General features: G+C 43.5%; 1 protein-coding gene across 1 annotated transcript in view; it reads right to left on the minus strand.

The window, feature by feature from the left end:
• OLFM2 (olfactomedin 2) overlaps positions 1–12,106 on the minus strand; it is a 519,811-nt gene that overhangs the window by 507,613 nt on the left and 92 nt on the right. Inside the window, exon 1 of the mRNA XM_068274422.1 lies at positions 11,889–12,106. This exon is cut by the window's right edge and continues 92 nt beyond it. Within this exon, the coding sequence (XP_068130523.1) occupies positions 11,889–12,029 (141 nt within the window). The 5' untranslated portion in view covers positions 12,030–12,106. The remainder of the gene's footprint in view (positions 1–11,888) is intronic.

The raw sequence follows: 12,106 nt of genomic DNA on the forward strand, positions 1-12,106 counted from the left end.
AAGCAATGGGCGTCACACCATGAAGACCAATGAGCTCCCAAAACAAGTCAGGGACAAAGTTATTGAGAAGAATAAGTCAGGGTGGGTTATAAAAAATATGTCCAAATATGTTTTGAATATCTACTAGAGCACCATCAAATTCATCATCTTCAAATCGAAAAAACATCGTACCACCGCAACAAACCTGCAAACAGAGGGCCACCCACCAAAACTAATCTCTGTTTTCTTAACAGCTCCATCTAGTGGTGGCCAGCACATAATCAGCTTCTGTACAGGAAGAACATGTGCATACAACTTTTGTGAAGCTGCAGACAGTAAAACTTGCATTTCTCCTACAAAGAGAAGGCTTTCTATAAAAAGCAATAGGCACTTTGACAAACACATATTTTACTATAAGTATTTATTATTATTATTATTATTTTATTTAAATATATCTCTAACATCTTCCATGTAACTGTACATAGTACAGCATATAAAGTATGGTATGCATATACATAGTATGCATATAAAGGACATTTTGTACCAGATAAAACTGTTTTGGTATGCTAAAATTCAAGAGGAATTGTCATCCATTAAATCAAATTCCATTTACCCACTGTTCTGTGTTTATTATGCAGTCTACAACCTGACCCTGCATTGCAAGCATTCCAATATAATCATAAATGTTTCTGCGGAAATAAATCTTATGTCAGCCTGCCTCTATTTGGTACAGTACCAAGGAGAGGGAAGCTTGTTATTTCCCCTCCCACTTTCCTGCTTCTCACTGATTGGCTGGCTGAGGGCAATTCAGTGTGACGGGCTGAGGCTGAGAAGGGAAATACACCACGCCCCTCTGCAGAAGCTGCTGAAACACAATATACTGTACGATGTGCTCACATGTATTTACAAAGCAACCTATAAATTACAGTGCAGTTTCTAGTAGGAAGAGGAGCCAGGGGGGAAATGACATCAGTATTGGCTTCAGTAAGAGGCAGTAAAGATGGAGAATGCCTAAAAAAAGTTTTCTCTTTTTTTTTTCTGTATTAAATTCACTGAAATCAAAAATGTTGACAGTACAATACATCTGTTATGTAAGTAGAACAAGTATTTATTAACTTATGTGTTTTTATTTTTTCCTGGGATAATATGGCTGTCTCTGCTGCTTTAAAGGTACACGTAGTAATAAAGGTGATCATTGCAAGTTGCAGCCCCCGGGCATTCCCTTGGCTGAACACGCTTCAGCTCAGTAGCCAAGTGACCTTGTTTGACACCCAGCTACCATTCCAGACACTGGCTTTATCAGGTGCCAACTATAATTACTACTTGTTTGTATGGACCTGACATATTTTCCACTGGGCTTTACACAGAACATTTAATGTTGCTGCCCCTTCGCGGTCATCATAATCTAACATTACCACCACAGTGTAGGCCCGATTTGGTTGAAAGTGAATTTGAGGAAACCAAATTGCCCACAGGCAAATTGCCCAAATTGCCCACAGGGAACACACACACAAGAGACACAACACAGAGGATACAAACTCCATGCAGAAACTGTCACAGTCAGGGCCGGATTTGTACTCTTTACCGCCCAAGGCCACTGTCACTAGCAGCCCCCCTTCAGAATATGTCAGCCTGCCTCTATTTGGTACAGTACCAAGGAGAGGGAAGCTTGTTATTTCCCCTCCCACTTTCCTGCTTCTCACTGATTGGCTGGCTGAGGGCAATTCAGTGTGACGGGCTGAGGCTGAGAAGGGAAATACACCACGCCCCTCTGCAGAAGCTGCTGAAACACAATATACTGTACGATGTGCTCACATGTATTTACAAAGCAACCTATAAATGACAGTGCAGTTTCTAGTAGGAAGAGGAGCCAGGGGGGAAATGACATCAGTATTGGCTTCAGTAAGAGGCAGTAAAGATGGAGAATGCCTAAAAAAAGTTTTCTCTTTTTTTTTTCTGTATCAAATTCACTGAAATCAAAAATGTTGACAGTACAATACATCTGTTATGTAAGTAGAACAAGTATTTATTAACTTATGTGTTTTTATTTTTTCCTGGGATAATATGGCTGTCTCTGCTGCTTTAAAGGTACACGTAGTAATAAAGGTGATCATTGCAAGTTGCAGCCCCCGGGCATTCCCTTGGCTGAACACGCTTCAGCTCAGTAGCCAAGTGACCTTGTTTGACACCCAGCTACCATTCCAGACACTGGCTTTATCAGGTGCCAACTATAATTACTACTTGTTTGTATGGACCTGACATATTTTCCACTGGGCTTTACACAGAACATTTAATGTTGCTGCCCCTTCGCGGTCATCATAATCTAACATTACCACCACAGTGTAGGCCCGATTTGGTTGAAAGTGAATTTGAGGAAACCAAATTGCCCACAGGCAAATTGCCCAAATTGCCCACAGGGAACACACACACAAGAGACACAACACAGAGGATACAAACTCCATGCAGAAACTGTCACAGTCAGGGCCGGATTTGTACTCTTTACCGCCCAAGGCCACTGTCACTAGCAGCCCCCCTTCAGAATAGGTAGCCTGATGACCCCCCCCCCCTCTCCCCCGTATAGGTAGCCAGATGACCCCTCCTGCTTTCTCTCCAGTATAGATAGCCAGCTGACTCCCTTAACCAGCTCACCTTCACACCACAGCAGTCTTTGCGGGCCAGACAGTGAAGCATACCCAGGTGACAACCTGCAGTCTAATTTGACAGCAGTGTCACCTGATGTGGAATTGGATTGGAAACCAGCATTTCTGCTTTCTGGCTTCTATGTGGATGGGTGGTGCCGGCACTGCTATTCTATATGCAGACCACCAATATTTAAAGATGTAGTTGGCCGCATCTATAAGTAATCAATTTTGTGGGTGAAGGGCCGGTAAAAAAGCCTCAGGGGGCCACATTCGGCCCGCAGGCTTTAGTTTGAGGACCACTGTGCTAAGGCAAGTGAGCCGATCTCCTCCGGAATTCGGTGAAAAGAGTGTTTAGATGAGAAATACAAGGCCAATTAATTCAGTCCAAAGCTGGCCTACTCTGGGAAGCACTTCCTGTGCTGGACTGAATAAACAAAAGGTATTACATTTTTGTGCTAGTCTTAAACTGAACAAACTAAAGCCTTTAAAATATTGTGCATTAAAAGACCTGGTTGTATTTTCAGTTGTTGCTTTTTTTATTTAGGACAAACAATAGGTTTGTTCCCAGTGGACACAATTCAAAGCTTTTAAGTTTATCTAGTGCCAAGGTTTTATGTATTATTATATGTTTTCTGTACACATTGTAAATAGTGAATAAATGGCCTACAGCTCAAATAACGCAAATGTGTTTGTGGATCGCAAAGACTTGCTTTGCACTGTGCCTGTACCAGATGCTAAAAGAAACAACCAAAGCAGTTCATTTCGGTGCTCCCTGGCTGCCGCGTAGCACCCGATATGGGCGCCGCTATAGCTTTAATGCAGGCTGCACACAGGTAATTTGCTGGCAATAGCCAGAAACCAGATTATGTGTCCCTCCGAGTTGCTACAACTTGGAGGGAGGATAGCACTTAACACCAGCCGGAAATTCAGTGGCAGCAGGGTGAGCCATCATTCGGCTCATCCTGCACCCAACTGACCGGGCGACATAACAATACGTACACAAAAACACATGCTACTGATCCCCTGTGTAAGCAAGGCACTAACTACAAATCATGGACTCTATTCCCCTACCAAAACTTTGATGGCAACCATTCTGTGTTCACACATTTACCCCTATGCTGACGTCCACATAAGGGGAGCATATTCTAGAATAACCCCTAGAATCTAGGGGTTTAAGCAAGACTGTGAAGTTGAAGTTGAGGAGTCAGAGTTGGAGCAATTTTTGGCTAATTTTTGGCTGAGTTGGTGGTTTCATAAACTAAGGAGTTGGATGATTTTTGTACCCACTCCATAGCCCTGTCTGGGCTGAGGAGTCAGAGTCGGAGCAATTTTGGGTAGCTGGAGTCGGAGTGGGTGGTTTACATGTCAAATTCCGGCCCGCGGGCCAAATCTGGCCCTCAGAGCCAATAAATTTGACCCTCAGGTGATTTCCCCACTTTGCATTGTTTGGCCCACTCTACACCAGCAGGAAAGCTATATTAGAGGTAAAGCCCTAGATCATCAGGGGAGCCATATGAGGAGGTAGGGGGAAAGCACTAAACACCAGGGAACTGTATAGGGGAGGGTTAGGGGCCTCTAGACACCAGGGAACTCTATAAGGGAGGAAGGTGCCCAGTAGACATTAAAGAGACTCTGTAAGAAAAATGTCATCCTTATTTCTTCTATCCTATAAGTTCCTATAGCTGTTCTAATGTGCTCTGTCTAACTGCAGCCTTTTATAGTTGCACAGTGGCTGTATTATCTCTGTTATATGATCTAATCTTCTCTTTTCTGTCTGCTCTTTCGGGCTGAGGCAGTCAGGCTGGAATATGCTGTGCTGCTTGTGATTGGATAGAAGTTATACACACCCTCTCCAGGCCCCCTGCACACTCTGTATGACTCACACACTGAGCTCCTCTCAGCGTATTACTTGCTATGTCTTTTGTTTGTAAACACTGCTTAAAAATGGCAATTACAAGCCAGGATTGCAGCAGGGAGTGGCAGAAATAGCACTGAGGGGCCCAGGAGAACATAATGAATAAAATGGTATGCTTTTTATTGTAAGAATTTTAGAGTTCAATTCTCTTTTTACGGTTTCCCCGAAACTAGGTCCCAGTGTACAATTTCGGCCCACTTTTTGTTTGAGTTTGACACCCCTGGATTAGTGGTAGGGAGGGTAAGTAGTTGGCTCGGGCCCTCCTACTTTAGTTACACCTCTGACTGTAAGTTGCACAGGCTTAGAAAGATGCAGTAACTACAGAGTGATCCCTCTCCCCCAGAAACACTATGGAAAGTTGTTTTCTATATATTCCTTATTACTGTTGCCTTACTGCTAATCAGACAAGTCAACTGTTTACCATTACAGCATGATGAGTGCTGTGTGCATTCCATTTTCTTCATTTAAATCATACCCAAGTACCCATCCCAATTGTAAAATGAAAGCAGTTAATTAGCAACAATAAATCATCTACTATATTACACAGATTCCTGTTACAAAGACGCTCATTCCATTATAAGAAAATAGAGATGTGTTCCTTCCTAATATAGATGCAAGAACATCAATAACAGAAAGAGTTTCTAGCACAGACATAGATCACTGCTTCTCAACACTATTATGACTTGTACCTCTTTATAAAAGATAGTGTTTACCAAGTACCCTTACTGTGGGTAACGTCATCTCATGCACTCTTCATACAAACATATTTGTTTGTTAGGAGTATTGGACAATTGCATATGCTTGATGTCCAAACACTGTCTAGTTTTCTAATTAACTCAAATATATGTATTCTGGTTTGTTTATGTATCATTTAATCTGTAAAGTTACTGTAATGAATTGGGTGCAACCAGGGCTTGATTTCTGCAAAGGCCCCAAAGGCCTGGGTCTTCCTCGGTAGCTGGCTGAGGGGCGGCTGGACTTGGAAGAGCAGGCTGCTGATGGACTACAGAGGTTGCAAATAAGGAGCAACAGATAAAAATAGGGTGCTGCAGCCCAAGGGATTTGTATATAATAAAAAGGGGCTGCTGTACACGAATGTTAGACATGGAAGAGGGGTCTGCAGTGCACAGGGTATAGGAAAGGGTGTTGCACATGGAAGAGGAGCTGCAAGAAAGTTAGCCTAGGAGCACAAAAAGTATAAATATGGCCTTGAGTGCAATAAGTACCCCCCCTCGCTTCCTTCCTCCCAGCCCAACATAAGTACCCTCTGGAGTGCATGTACCAGGTATTGAAGACATTGGGCAATACTGATCTGTGAGTCAAAACCTGCATGCAGTATGATAATCTCTATATTCCATTTAAATAGTGGCAATTTAGTTGATCTGTACAGAATGTTCGCTACTGAGAGTTCTATGCAGAGAGGGAGATACTGCTTGCTTGGCAGTTGGGAGTTGGAAACAGCCGTTGTTTCCCACAATGCAACGAGATCCGCAGGATGCAAACTGTCATGACCTTGGTAATGACATCACACTGTGAGAGGGGTTTCACCACAATATCAGCCATAGATGTCCCTGATGATCTATTTGAGAAATGGTAAAGATTTCTCATGGGAAAGGGGGTGTCAGCTACTGATTGGGATGAAGATCAACCCTTGGTTAAAGTTCCTCTAATGTCACAAATGCTGATGCCACTCAAGTGTTTCTACTGATGGTCACGGATCGGGAGCAGTCTATGATCACCATCTCTGACAAAACAAAAGTGACTGATTAATGTTTTGAAATTTTCCAAATGAATTATTATCCACAAGGAATGGTTGGTCAGCTTGACAGTGAAAGGACCAATGTTAAATTCCATTTCTATTGACAACTTATAGTGGACTTGAAGTGAAAATAAACTTATAAGATAATGAATTGTATGAGTAGTACGGATGATAAATAGAACATGAGTAGTATAGAAAAAAGTCTTATATTTATATTTGAAGTTTTATATCTTTATTTGTAAGATTGCCTGGGACTGTCACAGCTACCATTTAGAATCCCCACTCTTCCTTTTAAGCTATAAAAGAAGGAGAAGCAATGACCCTTTGAACTTTCCTGCACTAAAATCTTATTATTTGTCTTCTCCCTGACAGATGACATGCTTTTGCTTTTCAGGAAACCAGACTGAAAATGACAAGCTCTTTTGAATAGGTAACAACTCAAGTTTTTAACTCTTGTTGTAATGGAAAAGAGAAAGCGACTTGAGATATGTTTTAGTAGGGCTAGTACTATATATGTGTTTATCTCATCATGTCATATGTTACATCAGGTCTGCTTTAAAGAATAAGTATTCTTACAACTAACAAAGTACGCTTATATTACATTCTTCTCTTAGCCATCCTAAAACTTTCCAAATATCAACTTAAAGGACAACAATCGCGAAAAAAATGTGAAATTTTAAAATATATGTAAACACATACAGATAAGAAGTACATTTCTTCCAGAGCAAATTGAGCCATAAATTACTTTTTTCCTATGTTGCTGTCACTTACAGTAGTTAGTAGAAATCTGTCAGAACCGACAGGCTTTGGGCTGGTCCATCTCATTGAGGATTCTCAGCATGGCCTTTATACTATGTAAAGATACTCCCTAAAAAGGATTTATACAAAGATGCCGGCCAGCCTCTCTGCTGGCTTCACCCTTTTTTAGTGCAGTTGGATGGAGCAACCGCCATTTGCTAAGTGCTTTTGAAATAAAGAAAACCCTGAGAACCCCCCCCCCCCCCCGAGGATGGGCTACTCCAAAACCTGTTGTTTCTGTCAGACTTCTACAACCTACTGTAAGTGACAGCAAAATAGGAGAAAAGCAATTTATGGCTCATTTTACTCTGGAAGAATTTTTTTTAACGCGCTTACATGTGTTTTACAAGGGTTTTGTGAAGCCTTAAAGAAAAAAAAAACTGACACTTACCTGGTGCGTCTATTGTCCCACGGCGCCGTCCATCCATTCCCCGCTGCCAGTCCTGGTCTAATTATTCATCTAAGTAGACTGCGGCTGCACAGCCATGGACGCCTCATCGGGAGCTTGCTGTGCAGGTGCAGTACGAGAAAACCTCATAATGTGCCTGCAAAATAAGCTCCCGGAGATGCGAGCGGCAGCAGCATTATTCGTCTTGTTAGACGAATAATTAGACCAGACCGAAGGTGGGGAACGGAGGCTCGTAGGAAGACAGCGCGGGACATGACAGTTGCAGGGGGCCGATAGAAGCCCAAGGTAAGTGTCAGTTTTCTTTCTTTTTTCTTTTTTTTTTTAAGCCTCCACAGAACCTCTTTAAATTTTATGATTTTAGCAATAGTGGTCCTTTAAGCAGTAACTAACCTAAAGTATGTTTACATACTGTGCAGCCACTCTCTCTCCAGACTGCCATTCATATATAGAGAAAATAGTGGTACAGTATCTCCAAAAAACCTTACACCTTTATTACATATGACCCAGCATAGATATCGTAGTTAGCAGTGGGGGTGGGGGGAGCCTGACAGCCGTTTCACGGTTTCCTGCTTCTTCAGAGGCCAAGACACCTCTCCAGACTGCACCCCCTCCTGCATTGTAGCCATAGATGGTACCGCCATTAAAAGAAATGGAAAGACTGTCTAACTCTCACAGCACAGCTCCACCTCATGGCCAGAGGGAGCAGTAGCACAATATGTTAACACTTCCCTGACTTTGGCAAGCACAAGTCTTTCAGTAGGTGCTTCTACCGTGCTTCCCCGAATATAAGACACAATCTAATTTTTGCTCCAAAAGACGAGTTAGGGCTTACTTGCAGGGGATGTCTTATTTGTCTATGAACAACAAATCTGCATTTTTCCTTTAACAAAAAAATCAACATGTATTCAAATATGTCACGTCATCACATCCTGGAAAATCATCATAGCTCCACAAAGCCTGAATCTCATAATACATTTCTTGTGACTTCTATTCCATGTGCAACAATCGACATTTGTCAGCTCTGAGGCTAGATTCACAGTGGGACATTGCGTTGAGTTCCTGTTTTAACAGGAACACAATGCAATGGAACAAAAATGTTGTAACAAAAATGTTGTACCACAAGTTACGGCTGCGTTACGTTGCATACAGTGAGGAACAGTGAAGCACACACACAAAGAAAAGTATGCTTCCCTGTGCCTGTTAACATGTGCGTTTAACAGGAACTCAATGCAGCAACACGTTACACCACAACGCTAACATCGCACTAAGCACTTCGCATAGACTTACCATTGCAGTGCGTCATTCTGCATTGCAATGCCTGCCCAATGCCGCTCCACAACATACCACCTTTGTTTTGAGTCACATGGGGTCTTTTGAACACAATTCTTTTGCTGGTGTCTGTTTTCCTAGGTGAAGGATCTATCTGTCCTGCTACATTCTATTGCCAATAGATTTTCCCTTTTTTTACATTTATAGCAGCCTGGACCCCATTTACATTGACCTTTTTTTTAACTGTAACTAGGGCTTATTTTTGGAGTAGGGTTTATATTCTGAGCATCCTCAAAAATCTGAAAAATAATGCCAGGGCTTACTTTTTAGGGTAGGTCTTAATTTAGGGGGACATGGTATTATTAGGTGGAAGCAGCTATGAGGTGCCCCTAGGGCAGGCATGTCCAAAGTGCGGGCCAAGGGCCAAATGCGGTCCACTGAACCTTTTCTAGTCGCCCACAAACTCTCTACAGTTGATAATTCCATGCAATCCGCAGACTGTAGCTGCAGAGGTGCATGCAGGGGCCTCCTTATGTCGCCACTCTGCCTTCCCCTTTGCTTGGCTGTAGGTTATTAGCCACCATTGTAGAGCAGCAGCCACTAATGCAAGCAGCAGTAATAGCCACTGAAGAGCAGCAGCCACTAATGCAAGCAGCAGTAACAGCCACTGAAGAGCAGCAGCCACTGTGCCAGCAGCAGTAACACCCATTGATTAGCAGCTTCCACTGTGCTAGCAGCAGTAACAGCCACTGAAGAGCAGCAGCCACTGTGCCAGCAGCAGTAACACCCATTGATTAGCAGCTTCCACTGTGCCAGCAGTAGAAGTAACAGCCACTGATCAGTAGCCAGCACTATACCAGCAGCAGCAGTAACAGCCACTGATTAGCAGCTGCCACTATGCCAGCAGCAGTAAGGGCCCCTGAAGAGCAGCAGCCACTATGCAAACAGCAGTAACAGCCACTGAAGAGCGACTGCCACTGTGCCTGCAGCAGTAACAGCCACTGATTAGCAGCAGCCACTGTGCCAGCAATAGCAGTAACAGCCACTGATTAGCAGCTGCCACTGTGCCAGCAGCAGTAACAGCCACTGATTAGCAGCCAACACTATGCCAGCAGCAGCAGTAACAGCCACTGATTAGCAGCTTCCACTATGCCAGTAGCAGTAACAGCCACCGATTAGCAGCCGCCAGTGTGCCAGCAGCAGCAACAGCCACTGATTAGCAACTGCCACCGTGCCAGCAGCAGTAACAGTCACCGATTACCAACTGCCACTGTGCCAGCAGCAGTAACAGCCACTGATTAGCAGCTGCCACTGTGCTATCTGCACACAGTATATGGGTTATTTCCCATATAAATATTTCGATAGAATGCCACAGGCTTAGTGTACCTATGGGCAATCAGCAAAAATTGTGTTTAATTTTGTTAGTTTAGCCCCCTAGCACTCTCAAGAACGGCGATAGGGCCCTTTGCCTAAAAAGTTTGGACACCCCTGATCTAAGATTTGGTGAGGTTGATTAACATTTAAGATAAGCAAATTTTGTGAGTGTACTGCCTTTTTAACTCTTTCACTTTTAAAAACTGTATCTAAAGACCAGATAAATGATTAGACATTTCCAGGGATGAACACTGCCTGTAGTTCCAACATAAACTGTACCTGAGTATTATTCTTCTGCAGATCACACACATACCAATTCATACACAACTTCGTGTACTGAGAATTCTGTACACTCAAAGTCAAATAGTTATCAACTCTAAGTGATTTACAGTATATCTATACAATACTCTCTTAAGTATTCTCCATTTTTTCTACAAATATAATCAGTAAATGCTATTTCAAATTAACAATTCACACACAAGTTTTATTTCAGTTTTAGCTCATGAAGACTAAAGTGGTGAGACCATAATGTCATAGTCCCTGCGTTTGGCATTTGGAGGTGCTCCTACCTATATAGTTCCTACCTATATAGCTTCTACCTACCTACATATAGTACCCCCAGTTTAAAATGATCAATCTACCCACACCTTTTATTTTAGTTATGGTTGGTGTATCATCCAAGACTCTCTCTGGGAATAAAGTGGTGAGACCATAGTGCCACAATCCCGGAGTTTGACATTTAGGGGGAGCTCCTACTGATATCGAGGTGCCCCTCAACTCCTCCGATTTGAAGGAATGGGACAAAGGTGCCAAAAGGCCACTAACGAAGCAGAAAGGGATATTCTGTAACCAGGGCCACCCAACGATCTGAAAGCCTGAAGTGGCTGAACTTCCGCGAATGTACCTAAGATCTGGCATGTGAAGGTAAGTTTAGTTGAGTTGAGTATACAGTGAACTTAAGGAATCGGCAGGACTAGGTCGCCACACTTTGCACATCACTCCGTGCATCATTATATAAGCCTGGGCATCTTTATCTCCAGAATTAAAAGACAAACTACGGTAATGTATGCACAGATCACACACAAGGATGTCATTGTCACGCACACCTGCTATAAATAAAGATCGCTCGAGGCTACACATATTAAATGCCTGCATTAGCTTAGAGACAAAAGAAGACCTAAAAAAGGGTTTGTGTGTATCCTTGTGAATGCTAAGTCTGTTCAACGAGGAACTGCAAATCCCAGCATGCCTCCCCTGACCCAGGCTGGTAGTGTTCCTCCTGGAACTTGTAGTGCCTCTACAGTGAGAGGCCCCTGGGCGGCCGAGGCTGATGCATACAGTTGGGGATAACGTCCTGAAACACGTACTGATGCATGCTGAGAATGTATAACACCAAGACAACAGTGCCTCTATTATCTATCTGCCCATCTATCAATCTATCTATCGTGTGATCTCCCACCATTCCATCACATATCACATATATACACACATGTGCTCCTCTGCAGCTGAGCCGCACACAGGCTGTGCACATGTCCTGACACCACTGAGACATATGTACATTGTAAATACAGACACACACCTCCCTGTCCATCCTCTCCCCAAAGAGGCTCTTTTGTCAATGTCAGCAGCAGCAGCAGCCTCCCCCCCCCCCCCCCCCCCCCCCTCCTCCCAAAGGCCAGCATCAGCACCAGAGAGCATGGACAGCAACATCTAAGCCAACAAGACAGAGAAGCCAGCACTTACCTGAGCCATCCTGGCCTGTAACATGAGCAGCAGGAAGATCATGCTGAAGAGGTGCATGCTTTGGGGTACAGGGGGGGTCCTCACACCTCTATACAGACCCCCAGGGCTGAGCCTGCCCACCACTTCTGACACCCTCCACATCCGCCTCTTCCCTGCACCCTCCCTCTCTCCTTCCTCCTGTCTATGTTTTCTGTCCCTTCCTCTCTCTCTCTCTCTCT

The sequence above is a fragment of the Hyperolius riggenbachi genome, chromosome 3 (genome assembly GCF_040937935.1).
Source record: "Hyperolius riggenbachi isolate aHypRig1 chromosome 3, aHypRig1.pri, whole genome shotgun sequence".
Taxonomy (NCBI): Eukaryota; Metazoa; Chordata; class Amphibia; order Anura; family Hyperoliidae; genus Hyperolius; species Hyperolius riggenbachi.